This window comes from Chlorella variabilis, assembly GCF_000147415.1.
Source record: "Chlorella variabilis unplaced genomic scaffold CHLNCscaffold_1, whole genome shotgun sequence".
NCBI classification, from domain to species: Eukaryota; Viridiplantae; Chlorophyta; class Trebouxiophyceae; order Chlorellales; family Chlorellaceae; genus Chlorella; species Chlorella variabilis.
The window spans coordinates 2,007,180-2,025,393 of NW_005435087.1; the positions used below are offsets into that span (position 1 = coordinate 2,007,180).

The 18,214-nt window shown below is 67.7% G+C and overlaps 1 protein-coding gene across 1 annotated transcript; it reads right to left on the reverse strand.

Annotated features, from left to right (window-relative positions):
• Window positions 1–77: 77 nt before the first annotated feature.
• On the reverse strand, window positions 78–16,365 carry CHLNCDRAFT_133427 (hypothetical protein; the record flags this gene model as incomplete). The annotated part of the gene is made up of 48 exons (XM_005852141.1): window positions 78–149; window positions 307–958; window positions 1,167–1,260; window positions 1,426–1,520; window positions 1,634–2,094; window positions 2,287–2,471; window positions 2,562–3,016; window positions 3,192–3,276; window positions 3,412–3,535; window positions 3,681–3,731; window positions 3,914–4,034; window positions 4,223–4,325; window positions 4,441–4,519; window positions 4,641–4,955; window positions 5,096–5,229; window positions 5,366–5,461; window positions 5,577–5,696; window positions 5,913–6,019; window positions 6,148–6,224; window positions 6,354–6,690; window positions 6,854–7,037; window positions 7,271–7,424; window positions 7,592–7,724; window positions 7,850–7,975; window positions 8,105–8,182; window positions 8,332–8,460; window positions 8,578–8,723; window positions 8,888–9,043; window positions 9,203–9,270; window positions 9,425–9,527; window positions 9,668–9,784; window positions 9,867–10,004; window positions 10,146–10,250; window positions 10,389–10,456; window positions 10,625–10,763; window positions 10,917–11,474; window positions 11,673–12,002; window positions 12,129–12,275; window positions 12,427–12,698; window positions 12,859–12,936; window positions 13,094–13,381; window positions 13,542–13,640; window positions 13,823–14,276; window positions 14,418–14,682; window positions 14,809–15,050; window positions 15,244–15,318; window positions 15,888–16,020; window positions 16,352–16,365. The coding sequence occupies 48 exons, from the start codon at window positions 16,363–16,365 to the stop codon at window positions 78–80; spliced, it is 8,562 nt and encodes a 2,853-aa protein (XP_005852203.1).
• Window positions 16,366–18,214: the final 1,849 nt, after the last annotated feature.

Sequence of the window (18,214 nt, forward strand, 5' to 3'; positions counted from 1 at the left end):
CTCAGCCAGGTGCGCTGCAGTCAGGGCCTGGCTGCTGGCGCCACTGCCGGCGCCAAGCAGCCGTTGGAGCTGGGCTGCTAGCGCAGCTGCATGTGCGGCACGCCGGCCGCCATGTGCAGCTCCGCAGCGCTCTGCAAAAACTCGAGCTGCTGGCGGGGCGCACAAGAGGGCCGCAGGCGCATCGCTCTCACTTGCTGCTTCTACATCCGAATCCATGCTGCTGCCTGGCAGGCCGCCGCCTGACAGCAGTTGCACAAGCTGCGCTGCCGGCATGGCTGCCGCTGCCGCCAGACCAAGCTCGCCCACCCATGCGTCTCGACTGCTGCCCAGCTCGGCACGCGCCGTGCCACCGTCGCTGCTGCCGTGCTGCTGCTGCTGAGCGGCAGCCAGCACAGCCAGATGCTGCAAAAGCACCGCTGCATCTCTGCCCAGGCAGGCACCTGCCGAGTCGGCAGCAAACTCTGCGGCCCCAAGAGGCAGCGGCCAGGCAGCTGGGCGGTGCAGAACCAGATCGCCGCCACTGCCGTCCGCGTGCTGCAGCTGTGGCAGCACACACACTTCAAAAGCCGCCTCTGCCACTGCCGATGCCTCATCCGCACCGGCCGCTGCGACTGCCTCAGAGCGCACGTACAGCTGGCGCCACGCGGTGTGCAGCGCAGCGGCAAACGGCCAGCCCCTGCCCGCAAGCGCAGCAGCCAGGGCCGCCCAGCGTCGCAGCTCCCGTAGCCCGGGCGGCCGCCTGTGGCGCTGCGCCGCGTGCGCCACCACCGCTGCATGAGCGGCTGCCATGGCTGCCGGGATGGCGGTGCCGGGGATGCCTGCCAGCGCCAGCACCTGCTGCAGCTCGCCATGCTGGCAGAGGCCCGGTGCAGCGGCTGGCGCCGCTTGCTGCTCGCGTGGCGGCAGCAGGAAGATCTCGATGCCGCGGTTGCGCATGGCACGAGACACCTCGCCGTGCCTACATCGGCGAGGCGTGGGGGGCAGAATTTTGAAGCTAGTGGATGCAATGCGCAAGTGACGTGTCCCGGGACACCACACATCTTGGCAGCAGCAACAGCACAGCCAGTTGGTGCCTGGCGTCCGCCCCTGCCACCACCTGCATCCACCAACCACTCTCATCTGCCTGGTCCCCCCCCTGCAGCCTGCCCGCCACACCGCCCACCCACCGGGGGTCCAGCGCTAGAAAGAGGCGGAAGTTGGGATGGGGGCGCACGATACGCGCACCGCCGCCGCCGCCGCACTCATTGAGCAGCAGCACGCCTGGAGAGGGGCAGGGGGCGGGTAGCTACAGTCGTCGGCGCTGCTGGCATTGGTGCATGCAAGCATGCACCAGGTCACCCCTCTGCTGCCCTCTCTCATACCCTCCCAACCCGCTCTCCACGCCCCACCCACACACCACTACCACCGCCGGTGCTTTCCACCCACCCTGCGGCTCCAGCAGCGGGTTGAGCCGGTCCAGCACCGTGGGGTTGCACAGGTTGGCGCTGTCCAGAAGAACCCAGCCGCCCCGCTCAACGGCGCTGCACGGATGGGAGCGACGGGCGGGGGGTGGGCTCGAAGGGCAGGCACCCTAAGGCGGGGCACCCAACAGTGAAGCGCAATGGCAGGTGTGCCGCCTCCCACAGCCTCTCACCGCGTCAGAGCGCCGTCCACCCATTCAAACTTGCCCGCTGCCGACTCGGCGCCGGCCGCCAGCCCAGCCGCCAGCTCGACGGCCCTGTCCGCTGCGCTGGCTGCCTCGTGCTCGGCGCGCTGCATCCGTTGCTGTGCCAGCATGCCATCATCGGCGTCTGGCAGCCCCAGCTGCTGCTGCTGCAGGCTGGAGAGCAGCTGGAGCAGCTGGGCCAGCACCTGCTGCAGCGCCTGCACCGCCGCCACTTGCCGCGCATGCTGTGCGTCTGCCGAGGGCGCTGCAGCCACATCGGCGCCAGACGCCGCCGCCTCGGCATCCAGGCTGGCAGCTGCTGAGCACGCCTGCCACGCCTGGGCGAGCAGTTGCAGCAGCTGCTGGTGCTGGGCCTGGGCGGGGCGCAGCGCGGGCAGCAGGACGTCGGCGGCCGCGGCCAGCAGTGCCTGCACCTCCCTCACCAGCTCCTGCCACAAGAGGGGGCGGGCAGCGCAGCTTGAGCCCAAGCCTCCAGGCACCAAACAGGCACAGGCCCCCGAGCCGGATACTGACTAGGATCGTCCAGTGCATGCAGCGGTGTGAGTAGCCACACAGCAATCAATTGTCAGACGGCCTCATGCCGGCTGCTACCCTGCCGTCCCCTCGCCGCCGCTCCTCACCTGGACCTTGCGCGCCGCCTCCACCTGCTCAAAGCCGCCCAGCAAGTCGCTGGTGTCGGTGCCAGAGGTGAGGCTGAGCTCCAGCAGAGGCTGGCCGCACAGCGCCGACAGCGTGCGCACAGCCGCCGTCTTGCCGGCGGCGGCGGGCCCCACCAGCAGGCACATCCAACTCCGAGCGGCGCACTCTACAGGGGGGGCGAAGCAGATGGGAGGTCACAAAATGAGGGGTGCTGGTGGGATGGGGCCCTCCTCCCTACCAATCGGCATGTTCTCACCTGCCAAACTCTCCAGAACAGGCAGCTGGCTGGGCAGCAGCGCCAGCTGCTCAGCTGTGCTGCGGCCGCCTGCGGCGGGGGGCGCGCTGCTGGCGCGCGACAGGCGGGCCAAGCCAATTTTCAGGGCGTCAGCCGAGATGTGCAGCTCCGGGTGTTGCTGCTGCTGTTGCTGCTGCTGCTCCTGCTGGCCCCACGCCTCAGCAAATGCCTCTGTCGCATGCTGACGGTCGTCTGCCGTGCGCAGGCGCTGCACAAACAGCAGGCCCGCGTAGTGCCGCACGGCCGCATCCAGCGCCGCCACCTCGCCGCCGCCAGCTGCCAGCTGCTGGCCGCCGGCCGCTGCTGCCGCGTGGGCGTCCTGCTGAGCTGGCACCGCCGTCTCCGCCAGCTCACACCACCTCAGCAGGTCACGCAGATTGAACTCCCAGGGGCCGCCCGCCCCCGCAAAGCAGCGGCTGCACGGCGGGAGGGTGGGGGCGAGCCCACAAGCATAGGTGTGAAGCTGTTGTGGGGAGGAGCTGAGGGCTATAGCATGGCAGCACCCATGCTCTGTTCAGTCAGCAAAGGCACCGCCTGCTGCTCCCCTGCAGGGTTGACAGCTGCTGCGTCCCTGCCACCTCCGCCACCCACCTGACGTTGGCGTCGTGGTGCAGGCGCTGCAGGGCGGCCACCATGCGGTGCAGGGTGTGCGGCGGGATGCGCGGGTGCAGCGCGCCTGCAGGCAAGCGCATTCCAGGGGAGCAGGCAGCAGGGCAGCAGCTTTAGGGCATGGAGCAGGCAGAGCATGGCAAGGGGGAGGGCAGGCACCCACTGCTCTCGAAGGAACTCATGTCAGGCCAGCAAAAAGTACGCCTGACCAGCCCGGCCCGCGTGCCTGCAATGAAGAGCAGGTCGGTCTGCTGCAGCAGCTCCACATGCACGCGGGAGAAGCGGTTAAGGAAGGACTTGGGCAGGCCCTTGCGCCCGCCACCTTCCTGCAGGCCAGGCAGCAGGGTGGGAGGGTGAGGGCGGGCCCCAGGGGCAGGCAGGCGCACGCGGTACACAAACGCATGGACGGCTGGCAGCAGCGAACGGCAGCGGCGCAGGGCATGCCTGCAGCGGGTTCTGCGCGCCAAACACGCGGAAGGTGGGGGGGCAGCGGAAGGTGCGGTTGAGCTCAGGAATGAACACCTGTGTGGGAGCAGTAGGGTGTTCAGCGTTCGGATGACAGGGAGGTTCAGGGTGCGCCAGCCGGGGGCCAGTCGGGGCCGCCGGCGCCAGCCAGCACTGCTTCAGCCAGCTGTTTCAAGAGAGGAGGCGGCCGCGGGGGCTGTGCAGAGCCCCGACGCAGTCCCCTGCTCCCCCCCCCCCACCTCTGCACGGTGGTCCAGCACCGCGTTCAGCCCCTCCAGCACCGTCTGCCCCGCCAGGTTGAGCTCGTCGAGCAGCACCCAGGCGCCGCCGCGCACCGCCGCCAGCAGGGGTCCATCCGCCCTGCACCGCGTGCCAGGCAGGGAACAGTCGCCAATGCCACCGCCGTGGGCCTACTGCGCCGCACGAGCAATGCACCTGGAGGCTGATGGCGCAGCCACCCCCCGCACACACACACGCACAGAGCGCTCGGGGGAGGAGGAGCGCACGCATGCACACGCGCCCACGCATCCCGCCTCCCAGCCACCCACCAGGCAAACTCCCCAGGAGCGCCCCCCGCCACCGGCAGGTCTGCCCCCAGCAGGTCCATCATGTCGGTCTGCTCGCTGAGGTTGATGCGCACCAGCTCCGCGCCTGCGGCAGGGGAGGCAGCAGGTGTTCGTTGGCTGTGTGGTCTGTGCGGGTGTGGATGGGTGGGCATGAGGTCGGCAGCAACAGCGGCGGTCGATGGCTTGCGATGGCCGCTCACCCACTGCCTTGGCCATGGCGGCAACGAGCGAGGTCTTGCCCACCCCTGGGCTGCCTTCCAGCAAGATCGGCTTGCGCAGCTGCAGCGGGAGAGGAGCGCAGCAGCGCAAGGAGCACAGTCGGCCAAGCAGCAGGGAGAGGCCAGCTGCGGGCACGCATGTCTCCCGTGTTAGCAGGCTGCAGGGGTGGCGGGATCCCCACCTGCAGCGCCCGTAGGACGCGCAGCGCGTTGCGGCCGGTGGTGGGGGCCTGGAAGTTGAAGGCAGCGCCGCCGGACCCGCCCCCGCCTCGCTGCTGCTGCTCCACAAAGAACGGGGCGATGCCCCAGCGGGCTGGGGAAGGTGAGCGGGCACCCGGCTGCCCATCCAACTCCATGTCTGTCTCACCACCATCCGTGGACTGCTCTCCACCAGCCAGCTGGCCGCGGCCGGCCGCTGCCTCTGCCGCGGCGTGCAGCTCCTGGGGCAGCTGCGTGAGCAGGAAGGCGTGGCACCTGTTCCGCAGATACTGGGTCGCCTGCAGGCAGGCAGGATGCGTGCAGGGGATGCATAGTATATACACTTTAGTCAGCCCCACCCTGGGTGCCTTATCCGTGCCACAGGCTAGTTGCTCAGCGGCTGCTCTGCTCTCCTACAGCCACAGGCGCTTAGGCGCACCTCTGCTGACAGCCCCACGCCCAGCCCAATGCCGTCCAGCAGCACCAGGTGTGCGCCGTGCGCGTATGCAGGCAGCACGCCCAGCTGGGCAGCGGCGGCGTTTATGAAGCCGGCCCAGGCCAGCAGGTCGCGGACTGCCGCGGCAGGAGGGGAAGTGAAAGCAGAGGTCAGTCAAGCCTTGTAGCGCGAGCACGGTGTGCAGCGCTGGCACGGTGAGCAGCAAGGCACCATGGGCCACAGCAGGTTCACATAGAGGCCAGCAAACCCTACCCGATAGCGCCTGGCGTGCCGCATGCGCCGCCTCTGCCCTGAAGAAGCGCCAAAAGTCGAGCAGGCGGGGCGGCACCAGCTGCTTGGCCTCGGCATCTGCGCCAGGAGCGTCAAGCGTAGGAGTGTCAGACAACCTCAGCACAAGCAAGAGGGAGGCAGCATCAGCACGTGGCAGCGCTGGTGCCACGAGCCGCTGCCTCGCGTCGCCCACCTGCCAGCCGCGACTCGAGGATGGCCAGCAGCTCAGCGCCGTCCTCGATGGCGGGCACCCAAATGGATGTGAAGCGGTTGGACAGGGCCGGCGACAGCTCCTTCTTGCCGTAGTCGCCGCCTGGAAGGGACAGCAGGGAGGAAGGGGGGGGGGGGGGGGGGGGGGGTCAGTGAGGCGTGGCCGTGAGCACCATAAGAATAATGCAAGCGGACAGGCACATGGGTGGCGAGGAGTCGTGAAATGCGCCCTTCCGGCACGGGGCCACCCACCCACCCACCCTGACATTGCCTCGGCGGCTGCACCAAAGCCTGCCAGAGGTGCCCGCCAGCCACCCACCTGGGTTCATGGTTGCCACGATGCGGAAGGCGGGGTGCGCCACCACAAACTCCGCCCCAGCGCCACCCTTCTCAGCCAGCGTCAGGCTGCGCCCCGGCTCCAGCACGCTGTGGCAGGGAAGCGGCAGAGGTAGGCATCGCGTGAACAGGGGTAGAAAGGAGTGACGGCGCCCCAGCCGGGCAGCATTGGTACAATAAATGAAGCGCAAGCAGCACTTCTGCAGCCACGGGCGCACCTGTTGAGCCGCTCCAGCACAGCATCCTCGGCCAGGTTGAGCTCATCCACCAGAATCATGTCGCCGTGACGAATGGCCTGCACGGCAGCGGTGGCGGCAGCAGTGGCGCGGCAGTGGTGCATGAGACAGCTGGGTAAGAGCTACCAGGGCGATGGCTTCACGTCGCACCAGACTCCGCCAAAGCAAGACCAGATTACTAGCCCTACCTGCACCAGCGGGCCATCTGCCCACTCGAACGGCGCTCTGACCCCCGCCACCGCATCTGCCAGGCTGCCAACCGCTGCCCGCAGGTGCTCTAGCTGCTGCTGCTGCTGCTGCTGCTGCTGCTGCTGCTGGGCCTCTGCACCAGTGGCGAGGCACTCGCGTACGTGCTGCTCTGCCGCTGCTAGCCGTTGCTTGCCTCCCGCCAACACTGCCTGCAGGTCGGCGCCCGCCGGAGTGGGGGGTGGCAGCAGCGGCGTCTGGCCCGCGGCGCTCAGCAACTGGCTGGTATTGACTGCAGCCAGCGCCTGCTGCATCTGCACCAGTGAGCGCTCGCGGTGCCTGCACGCAACGACCGATTGCAGCACAAAGCAGCGCAGGCGTCAGCTGAGGCGAAGCCAGGCCACTGCACACTTTGTCGATGCTCCTTTGCTGCCAGCCCATGATCCTGCGCCATGTCCCCGCTCTTTCCGCTGGACGTCCCCGCTCTCGCCCGCTCCCTTACCTGTTGGGCCGGAAGCCGCCAAGGAAGTCAGACACCTCTGTGTGCTGGTTGCAGTTGATGATGTGCAGGCGCTGGCCCCGCACAAACGCCGCCATCTGGCACACGGTCGTCTTGCCGGTGCCCGTTTTGGCCGACCAGCACCGCTGCTTCTGAAAACTCCAGGCACCTCTCCACAGGGAAGAACCTGCGGACAGTAGCGATGCCAGGTTCAGGGGAGTTGAGCCGTCAATGGCGTTGCGCCACTGACAGGAAGCCTCAGCCGTTCCACACAGCTCAAAACATGAAGTTATTGGATAAGTTCCCCCTCTCCACCCCCAACTCACATCCTACGCATGGAGGCCGTCCACACCACGCCACCTAGCGCCGCACGCAGCGCTGCGACATCTGCCACGCTGTGTGTGCTGCGCTGCTGCCCACCATCCTGCTGCTGCTGCTGCTGCTGCTCGGTGGGAGTCGCGTTTGCTGCCATGCCATCAGCAGCTGCAGCCGTAGCAGCCTCCTGTTGCAGCGCCGCCCTGAGCTGCTGCACAGGAGCATCTCCCCTGCGGCGGTAAGCCTCGGCAAGATCCAGCTGCAACAGGGCGCACGGAAAAGCCGCAGTAGTCTTAGAGTGGGATGTGCAGAGTCCGTTTGCTGCCTGTTCTGCAGTTGCCTGCCAGGCTGCCGTGTGTGTCCCGGCCCTGCTGCCCTGCGTGTCTGTGCTGACCAGCCTTGCTCCAAGAGCGCGCCCACCCCCACCTTGGCTCCAAGGACCTTCTGCAGCACCGCGGCCACCACATCCCGCTCCTCGCCACCGCGCAGGCGCTCCCCCAGCACAGCAAAGCCGTCCTCGGCCAGCTCCTGGTAGCCCACGGCGCCGCGTCCAGCCCACCTGCGCGACAGAACCCCACCAAACTTGGTTCACACCACATCCAGTGCACTGCAATCAATCAACTTCTGTCCAGCCGCTGCTGTCGTGTCCCGTTGCGCAGCACCACTTGTGCCCGCCTCTCCCACCTGAACAAGTCTCGGGGCGTGATGAAGCCGTGGCGGCCGGCAAAAACGTTGGAGGCGGAGCGGCGGCGCTGCAGCTCACGCTGCACTGCCACCAGCTTGGCGGCGTAGCTGGGGGCGATCGCACACCTGCAGAGCGGCGGAAAGGGATGCCATTAGGCCTCTCTGCCCTGCTCTGAAACGCTGACCAGGTGCCACCTGGAGCCGGTGTCCGTCCCCACCCCCACCACTGTGCACACAAAGCCTCCGCCTCCGCACCTCTTCTCCAGGATTGTCGCAAGCTCGTCGTCGGGGATGTCGTCCACATGGAGCTCCAGGAAGCGGGACCGGAAGGCCCTGCGTGGGGACAGGCGTGCATACGGCAGTAAAGGGTTGGGTCTTATGGGGAAGGCATCCAGGGGCACGGCGGGTGAGTGGCAGCGCGTGGGTAGTTGGCCGGTTGAAATGCAAGGGCGGTAGGGCATGCGAGACCAGGCGAGGCGCACCTGCTGAGCGTTTTGCGTCCGGCGTAGATGCCGGGCGGGTTCTGTGTGGCAAAGAGCATGAAGTGCGGGTGGGGGCGCACCACCTCCTGCAGCTCCGGCACATACAGCTCGCGGTTGTCGTCCAGCAGCCTGCGGGAGGGAGCCAGGGTGGCTCGTTGGCAGAGGCAGGCAGGCAGCCAGCTAGCACGCAAGCATTACAGGCCGCCAGCTCCAACCTTGTCTTCACCCCCCCAGACCCCCACCCACCTGTTGAGCGCCTCCAGCACCTCGGTGGGCGCCAGGTTGAGCTCATCCAGCACAATCCAGTGCCCCTGGCGCACCGCCTGCACGAGCAGCCCCTCCCGGAACACCAGCCGCCCGCTCTCGTCGCTCACATAGCTGCCCAGGTACTCCTGCAGGGTGCGGGTGATGATGGTGTGGTTGGTGAGTGAGGGATCTTGTGGGTTGGGCGTGGGGTGCATCTGGGGGTCGTCAAAAGTGTGGTGGCAGAGAAAGGTCGGCAGCAGCCAAGGTTGTCCTGGGAGCTCCCAGCGCGCTAGCAGCCAGTGGGAAGCACAGCCCTGCGCGGCCAGCTGAGCAGCCCAGCCCAGCCCCACAGCTGGTGGCGTGCCTGCAGGTCTGTCTGCTCGTGGTTGTTGATGCGCACAAATGTGTGCCCCGTTTGGGCGGCCAGATAGGACACCAGGCTGGTCTTGCCGCTGCTGGTGGGGCCCTGCAGCAGCGGCATGGCATGGTCGCAAAGCGAGTCGGCAGCTGGCGGACACAGTGCACGACAGCGCCTGTGACGATGCCTCGGCGCCCCACCCAGCACTGCCCCCCGTCCCGCTGCTGCACTTGCCTGCAGAAGGATGGGGTAGCGACGCAGCAGCACTGCGCGTGCCAGATTGCGCAGGTGGCCTTGAACGGTTGGGGTCAGCACAAAGAAGCCGCCGCCGCCGTCTGTGGAGCAGGTGACGGGGCGCAAGGGTAGGAAGGTGAGGCAGAGTCTGGGGCTCACAGATTGGGAGGCTATGGCGTGGGGAGTGATGGGGACAGGAGAGACGAGGAGCTGCTGGAGTGCAGGGCATCAGCTCAGGTGCGGTGGCGGGCGCACCTTGTCCGGGCTTGGGCAGCTGCCTGCCGCCAGTGCCCACCCAGAACTGGTCAAAGAGCACAAAGTCGGGGCCGGGGGGCGCGGGCGGCGCCCGCAGCAGCACCTGCACCACAGCACGGGCCAGCGCATGCTCAACACGCACACATCTCACTGTGAGCAGAGCCCACTCAATGTCGGACTGCCCAGCAGGGCCCGTAAAATGTCAGCACGCCCCTATGAGGGGTGTCCCCTTCTCCCACGCACCTTGAGGCTGGTCCCCGGGCCCAGCAGGTGCTGCTGCATCAGCTTCTCCAGGCGGGCGCCGCTGGCAGGGTCAAGCTGGGTGAGGAAGGACATGGCAAAACCGTCCCACAGGGAGCGCTGCAGGGCAGCATGCAAGCGCCAGTGATGCTTCATGGTGGTTGGTAACAAGCAGCAGGCAGGCGAGCAGCCCATAAGCCACCCAGCCCAGGCGACTGGCTGCCAGGCTTGCCTGCAGGCCATATGTGGGGGTGGCACGTGCCGCATACTCCAGCGCACGGCACAGGCTGCGCAAATTGTACGCCGGCTTGTGGCCCGCGCCGTCCTGGAGCGTCGCCTCCTGCGGCAGTGGTACAGCATGCATGCCCTTGATGGCACGCAAGCTCAGCAGCGCTGTGTCGTGGCACAGATGGACACAGCGGCGGCAAGTTCGTTGTGCTGCTGCCACTCCCAGCCGCCACTCCCAGCCGCCCTGCCTCACCGCCTCTGCCTTGGCTGCGAGGTAGAAATCGACAATGGCCTCCACGGGTGCTCCCGCCACCACGTCAGACAGATAGCCGGCCACAATGGCGGCGAGGTCCTCGCGCTGTGGGCAGAGGCAGGGAAGAGGCAGGGGCAGGGGTGAGGGCACCGTTCCAGAGTCAGGCAGGGGCAGGGTGAAGGAGCGCTACTCCCACACGCCAGACAGGAGATGCACGCCCACGTGCAGCACAGCGCATCTCACCTGGGGCGGCTCCCCAACCCAAATCTCGGTGAAGCGATTGCGCAGCGGGGCGGGCAGGTCACGTTTGCCTGCAGGGCACGGCAGGGCAAGGGGGGGCAAAGGCCTTGACCGCATTGCTTCAAGCTCGCACCACAACCTCTCCCATGTCTTGCACCAGCCATGCACAAACCACTGATGGCGGCTTGGTGCCTCGCCGTGCCCTCAACCCTTGCTGCAACACGCCCCCCAGCCCGTACCTGCATCCGTGGCCGGGTTCATGGCTCCAAAGAGGCGGAAGGAGGGGTGGCGCGGCACGCCCTCCGAGTCCCCCCGCTCCGCAATAACCAGGCCCCCGCCCCCAGCCTCCTCCAGCAGGCCTGCGATGCGCTCCAGAGCCTGCACCGCACCACGGGCACCCAGGTCAGGCAGGCAGGCAGCACAACAACGCTACAGGTAGAGCGGGACGCGACATGCACGGGACTCATTGGCAGCTGCGCGCCAATGCTGCAAGCGGGGTGCCTGCCTCCCTTCAGCCCTCCGCTCCCTCACCTCTGCTGGCGCCAGGTTCATCTCATCCAGCAGTAGCCACCAGCCCTCCCGCACAGCCTTCACCAGCGCGCCCTCAACAAACGCAAACGCAAACCCGCCCTCGGCTGCGGTGGCCGCCGCCTCGGCCGCCGCCACATCGCCGCCAAACTGGCGCCACTCGCGCAGCACCTCGCCGCTGATGGCTGCGGGGGCTGCCTTCTTGCTGCCGCTGTGCTTCTGCTTCTTGCTGCTGCTGTCACCGCCAGATGGCGGCGCGACGCCAGGCGCTGCTGCTGCCTGCCGCTGCTCCTGCTGCTGCTGCTCCGCGGCGGCCACCTTGTCGAGCGCGGCCCGGAAGGCTTTCACCAGCTGCCCCCACTTGCGCTTCTCTGCCAGGCGAGCCACCCGCCCCAGGAACTCGTCGTTGTTGCCCCGCCACCAGGTACGCCGCACAAGGTCGCCAAACCGCTCCAGCAGCGGCAGCACCGCCTCGGCTGGCTGCACGGGGCGGAAGCCGCCCAGCAGGTCGCCGCTGTCGGTCTGCTGGCTGAGGTTGAGCACCACCAGCTTGGCGCCCACCTGGCAGCAGGCACAGCACACGCAGCAGCGGCACGTCAGCAGAGAAGAAAGCGCGGCGGTGGCGGCTGCTGGCAGACCCACTGAGGCCCCGTGTGCCGCCCTGTAAGCTACGGTGCATAGCCAGCCGCTCACGCATGCTGCACAACAGCACCACCACTTGCAGGCGCTGGCGCCCACCGCCTGCCTCCCGCCCCACACCTGCTTGGCAATCTGCTGCACCAGCGTGGTCTTGCCGGTGCCCGTCTCTCCCACCAGCAGCACCGGCTCTCCCAGGCAGGTGGCAGCCGCCACGCGCTCCATGTTGCGCAGCACATGGCCCGTGGGCGCAAAGCGGGAGGCGCCGCCGCCGGCTGCCGCCAGGGCCCGCCTGCCGGCGGCGGCATCCGCCAGCGGCAGGCTGGCTCGCCCCACGGCCAGGTCAGCGCCGCTTGCCTGTACTGCGGGCTTGTGCAGCATGGTGTACTGCTGTACCGCCTCTGCAGGCACCGCCCATAGGGCTGCCAATGCCCGCAGCAGCTGCTCGGCAGCCTGCAGTGGCACCCAAGGCGGCGGTGGATCGAGCAGGTGCAGAGAAGCAGCTCAATGACATGCTGGTCAAGCTTGCTGCAATCGCAGGGGAGGCAGGCTAGCAAGCAGGCAGGCATGGCCTCTCACCTCGGCACGCCCCAGCAGGGCCCCAAAGCAGTCGGCGGCCTCCACAAACGCCGCCTCGCGCACCGCCACCGGCACAGCCGCGACGGAGGCCTGGTGCTGGCTGGAGCGAGCGGGCTTGAGGGAGCGCTGCAGCAGCGACGCGTGCAGCTGCGAGCAGGGGCACGCGAGGGCTTGGCTGTGAGTGAGCACAGCAGGACCTCTGCCTGACCAAGGTGTCGGCGGTTGTCGGGAGACAGCCCAAGGCACCCAGGCAGGCAGGCACAGGCGGGCTGGGATCAGGCAAGCTGGGCTGGCGCACCGAGGCCATGCGGCGGCACCACTTGAGCACATCCCGGATGCTGAAGTGGCGGCCCACGCTGAACCCAAAGGCGCCCCCGCCGTGGCCGCCGCTGATGCCCGCCGCCGCCAGCGCCGCCGCCACCGCCTCGCTCAGCTGCTGCTGGTGGTGCTGCTGGCCGTAGGCTGCTCGCACGAGGCTCAGGGTCTCCATGGCATGGGGCAGCAGCGGCGCCAGCTGCGGGTGCAGGCGTGCCAGGATGCGCTGCTGCTCCGCCTCCGGGGGTGGCTCCACTGCACAGTATGGGAGCGCATGGGGAGGGCCGGGAGTTGGATGAGCTGGCCCTGCACCTGCCATCAGGGGCGGCCAGTTTCGAGGAGCTCCACCCCTCTCTGTCAGGCACACGAGGCGGCCAGGCAGCTGCCCTGCAAGTGCCAGCCCAGCGGGCCTCACCAGCCACGTAATGAAACAGGCCTCCCAGCAGGTCTTTCACCACCTGGCTGCTGCCATAGGCACCCGCAGCCGTGCCGCCTGCACAGTCAGCGGCAGGCAGGCAGGAATGGCGACATCTGTTGTGTGCTGCCAAAGGCGCAGGGCCCAGCGGGTTGCTGACTGTGCAATTAACGGATCACCCCCAGCCTGCTCCCTGCCCAGCATGCCCAGCATGCCAGCGGGACACGCAGCCCACCTGGCGCGGAGGTGACGGTGGCGATGAGCTGGAAGCCGGGGGCGGCGGCCACGCTCTCGGCCCGCGCCGCCACGTCCAGCACGCACCTCTCCAGCAGCGGCACCAGCGCGGCCAGCACCTCGGGCGGCGCCAGGTTGGCGTCCTCCACCACCACCCACCGCCCCTGCGCCACAGCCTGCGCCAGCGGCCCCGGCTGCCACACAAACTCGCCGGGGCGGGCGGTGCACACGTAGGCGCCCACCAGGCTCTTGCTGTCCATCTGGTCGTCCAGGTGGATGCGCACCATGGCTGGGCAGGGAGGAAAGAAGAGGGGAGGGAGGGAGGGCAGGTGGGGGCGTCAGAGTGTGGGCGCGTGGGCAGGAGCATGCGGGCAATGGTGGACACTGCTCGACGAGACATGTGGGGGGGCGGTTTGCAGGGTGCAGCGCAGCCCCACGCCCCAGCTCACCCTGCGCGTTGCCCGTCAGCGCCGCCACGTGTTCGATCAGCGCCGACTTGCCGCTGCCGGGGGGGCCCTCCAGCAGGATGGGGCTGCCCAGGCACAGGCCTGCAAGCAGGCAGGGCCGGCGGGCAAGCAGTCAGCGGCACATGCGGGGGGTGCAGGCGGGTGCAGCCGGCTGGCGACGCTGCTGCTGGCCTGATAGCATCCATGCAGGCTGCCATGCCTGGCACATGAAGAGCCTGCACGGCGGTGCCTTGAAATCGCAGCACCAGCAGCCTGGCACCCACCTAGAGCCAGGGCTTCCAGGTTGTGGTCGACAGCGGGGGTGTGCACCAGAGGCGCGAGTGCGGCGCCGCCGCCGCCCCCGTGCTGCTGCCGCTGTGGCAGCTCCAGGCCGCACACCTCGACATACCCTGCGGCCGGTGCCATGCCGCCGGCAGCGCCGCCCAGAGCCGCCGTGTCTGCGTCGCTGTCCTCCCCGCCGCCGCCATGCTTGCGCTTGCGGCTGCCGCTGCTGTCCCCGCTCCTGGCTGCGCCGGCGCCGCGACGTGCAGCAGGGGGTGTGGGAGCTGCATCCATGGCCTCAGCCTGCTGCCCAGAGCTCCCAGCGGCCAGACCGTGGCTGCTGCTGGTACTGCTGCAGTACATGACTGCCAGCTCAGCGCAATACATGGCACGCTCATTCTGCCAGCGCAGGCGGCACTGCGCCTCCTCCTCCTCACTGAGCACGCGCCCCGCAAGCTGCACCAAGGGCAAGGCAAGGTTGGGGCGAGAGGTCACGAGCAGCTCAGGCAGGTGGCAGCTCAGGCAGGTGGCAGGCGCAGGGCCAGGCGGGAGCCCCTGAAGCCGAGGGCTCCGCCCTTTACTGCAGCTGCACCCCACCTTGGCCCTGCTGGCGTCCTGCAGGCCAAACGCCAGCGCGGCGCACTCGGCGGCGCACCACCGCACATCGGCGTCTGCGTGCTGCAGCAGCGCCGGCAGCGCCGCCGCCACCGGCCACTGCAGCTGGGGCAGCAGCTGCAGGCCACGCAGCGTGCTGCGCGCCAGCTGCCCGACAGGCACAGCACAGCTTGCTGCGCCGTCGGCGGCGGGTGGAAGCAGGTAGTGGAAGGGTGGCGGCGCGTGGTGGAAGTATCGCAGCACGAGCCTGCACGATGGGGGACGGGCAGGCTCATGATAGGCAGGGAAGAGAGGGTTTCCAACACTCTCCGTTTCTTGCTGCAATTCACGTCATGCCGGCGCTGCAAGCATGGGGCCCAGCACGCCCGCGCACCCCTCGGTGTGTGGCGCCAGCTCCAGCACCGACAGCAGGGCAACCGCCAGCTCTGGGCCAGGCTGCACGGCACCGCCACGGCCGGTACCTCCGCGTCTGCTGCCGATTGCTGCCTCCACCAGGCCGGCAACCGCCTTGAGCAGCACGGGGCGGAAGAGCGTGGCGGCGGGCAGCGTCACGTCATACTGCACCAGCAGCTCCTGCAGGGCCTGCAGGTATTGCTGTGGGGAGGCCACCGAGCCCTGCAGTCCAGCCAATGGGGCAACGGCATGCATGGGGAGGGTTTGGGTGGGGCAAGCTGGAGCATAACAACGGCCCACCAAGTGGCAGGCAAAAGGCCTGCTGGCAGCGGCGGCGGCAGCGGCGGCGGCGCTGCCATCGCCCTCCCGCATGCACCGCCGAAGCGGCCCAAACAACTCGGGCAGCGCTGGTCACCTGCTCCCCGCCCAGCTGTTGCACGCAGGGCGGCTCCGCCGCCGCCGGACACCGGGTGCACAGCCGGCGGAAGGCCTCGGCGAAAGAGAACGTATCCATTGTGATTCAGGGAGATTTTGCATCAATATTGCATATGCACAGCTCGCCCAGCGCCAGGCATGGTTTGGCGAGCAATCGGTGCGTGCATGCAGGGTGAACTGGAAGCCCACCAGTTTCCCCTGAAAGTAGAGAGTTGCATGAATGAGGTGAAGGCCTATGCCATGGGTCGGGGGCGATGCTGAGTTGGCAGGGCGCCGGCGGGCTGTCTCGCCCCGCGCACACTATAGGTGGTGGTCTGCTTGCGACACTTAGTTGGTGCTCTGCTTCCGACATGCGCGCTTGCAATTGCCACGCACTAAATAGCTTCTCCCCCACCCAATGGCTGCCACCAGCATTGATGATTGGTTGGTCGGTTGTTGTCGGCATTTCGCTTGGGAGGCATGGGCTGTTTTCATTTTGGCCTGATTGCCAGTAGGATTGAAAATAGCAGCATGCTGCCAAGCCCAACAGAGAGGAGCCTGCATGATGCCACCCAGTGCGGTCGCTTGCTTAGCCGTCGGACGATGAGGAGGAGGAGATCCGCTGCCTTTTGGCACCGACAATACCATGCCGGGCTGGATCTGCTCGGCGCTCTGGACCTGCTTGCGGTTGCGCTTCAGCAGGGCCTCGGGGGTTGTGCCATACTGAGCTGCAATGCTCTGCAGGGTGTCGCCCGCCACCACGGTGTGCTTCTTGCCGCTGCGAGGGGTAGGGCAGAAAGGGGGGGCGTTTGCTGCCGGTGCGGGTGCGGGTAAGGTGATCATCCGGATGCATACCCTCCTGTTCCGTGAGGGAAGAGGCAACCATCCCCGAGAACCATCTACGGGAAAGGCACCCCAGGAGACTTGCATCCCCCGCCACGGTGCCATCAATGGCGGCGGTGCGGCGATGCAAGGCAGCATCCTTGTCAGGCGCTCCACCCCTTGTCAGGTGCTCCACGCGCCGCTGGCAGCGATGCTCAGCTAGATTGCAGGCACAGCGAAACGAGTGCGCGGAACATGAACGATCAGGAGCGCCCCCCCCATCTCACCCGAAGAGACCCATGCTGGACGTGCAGCAGGCTTGCGTGTCTGTCGAGCGGCTTCTGCTGGAACCGGGGAGCCGGGAAGAGTGTCGGACGAAGGGTGCGATCCCCCTTTCATGCCCCTTTTCTTTCCTTGCAGTACAGCCAGCCTGGCAGATCTTTTTGGGTGTTGCACATCTCTTTGGTTAGACCTCGAGAAGTGTAGACACAACCAAACGAACGGAGAATGGCTCCGGGAGAGCTGACCATGCCTTCAATGGGGCAGCAGCGGATAAGTGCGAGACTGTGTATGGCGGGAGGGTTGTGTGCGGCAGCAGTGCATGTTGGCCAGCGGCGGCCAGACATCAAGTGGGTGGCGTAAGTGGAGGCAGCTGGCCCAGATTGCGAGGGCAAGAGAGAAGGAGGCGCAGCCCGCCTTTGCGGGCTGTGCCAGGTGCCCGGTGCACGGGTGGGGGCCGTCCATTGCACGCTTCCTGCCGCCTTCGCCTTCCCGCAGCATGTGTGCGCGCGCGTGTGTGTGTGTGTGTGTGTGCGTGCGCACGCGCGCGCACGTGCGTGTGTGTGTGTGCGCGCGCTACAGGGGATGTGGCATTCACGGGCTTGGTCCCACCAACCCTGCCGCCCGTGCAAGGCGAGGAGGATCCGGCCGCCGACGGCACTCCGGGGAGGCCCCCGTCTTGCGAGTGCCGTGCCGTGCCGCCGTCCGCCGCCCAGATGCCGCCACCAAACTGTTATTCTCCCAAAAATCGGCGCGGCCAACGATGAACGAAATGTTTTGCTGGCTCCTATCAAGTTAGAAACTCGGACTGCTTAACGTGCACGCCCGGTTAGCTCAGTCGGTAGAGCGCAAGGCTCTTAACCTTGTGGTCGTGGGTTCGAGCCCCACATTGGGCACGTCACTCTTTTGGCACCCCAGGGGGTGGGCCCCCCAACACACTGGGCACAAAGATTTTGGCACCCCCTGGCCCCCCCACATTGGGCACGTCACTCTTTTGGCACCCCCTGGCCCCCACACACATTGGGCACGTCACTCTTTTGGCACCCCTTGGCCCACACACATTGGGCACGTCACTCTTTTGGCACCCCCTGGCCCCCACACACTGGGCACAAAGGTTTTGCCCCCTTGCCAAGCCTGCATTTTGCCCAGAACCCTCCCCCCCATGCATCCGTGGCCCTGGAGGTGGGAAGAGAGGGCCGGCGCGGCGGGCGGCAAGGGGCGACCCTGTGCGGCGCCGCACGAGGTGAGGAGGGTCGCCCCCATGTGCTTGTTCCCAGTGCCTTACACCCCCATGTCACACACCCCCAACCCCAAGGAACAAGGAACCAGGCAAGCAGGCTGTGCATGGTGAAACTGAGCTTGCTGATCAAGACGCCGCTGTGCTTATGTGTGTAGTACTGCTAGCTGGACTGTTGATTACTGCCGATTCATGCCGCTCAGTGCCCGCCCGCCGCCAGCTCCTCCCCGCCGCCGCCAGCGCCTCGCCCACCGCCGCCATCCCCGCGCCGCTGCCCAGCTCCAGCCAGGCCTGCTGAGAGGCCGGCGCCAGCGCCAGGCCCGGCCGCGCCGCGCTGTCCGCCGCCGGCGCCAGCCCCAGCCGCACCTGGCGCGGCGTGCGCTGCGAGCCGCCCGTCTCCCCCACCCGCGCCTGCGGCGACAGCTGGTGGCAGGAGGCAGAGAGGAGGGTAGAAGGGAAGGGGGAGCAGGGAGGGGGCAGGGAGGGGCATTTGCCAGAGGCCCACCTGTGGTTGTGGCAGGTTGGCGCCCGGGTGCGCACCACCTGGCGCACACTGTGAGCCTCCTGAGGCCACTGGCGCCTGCCAGGCTGGCAGCAGTGCTGCCGGCTGGCGATGTCTCCATCCCATGCTGGT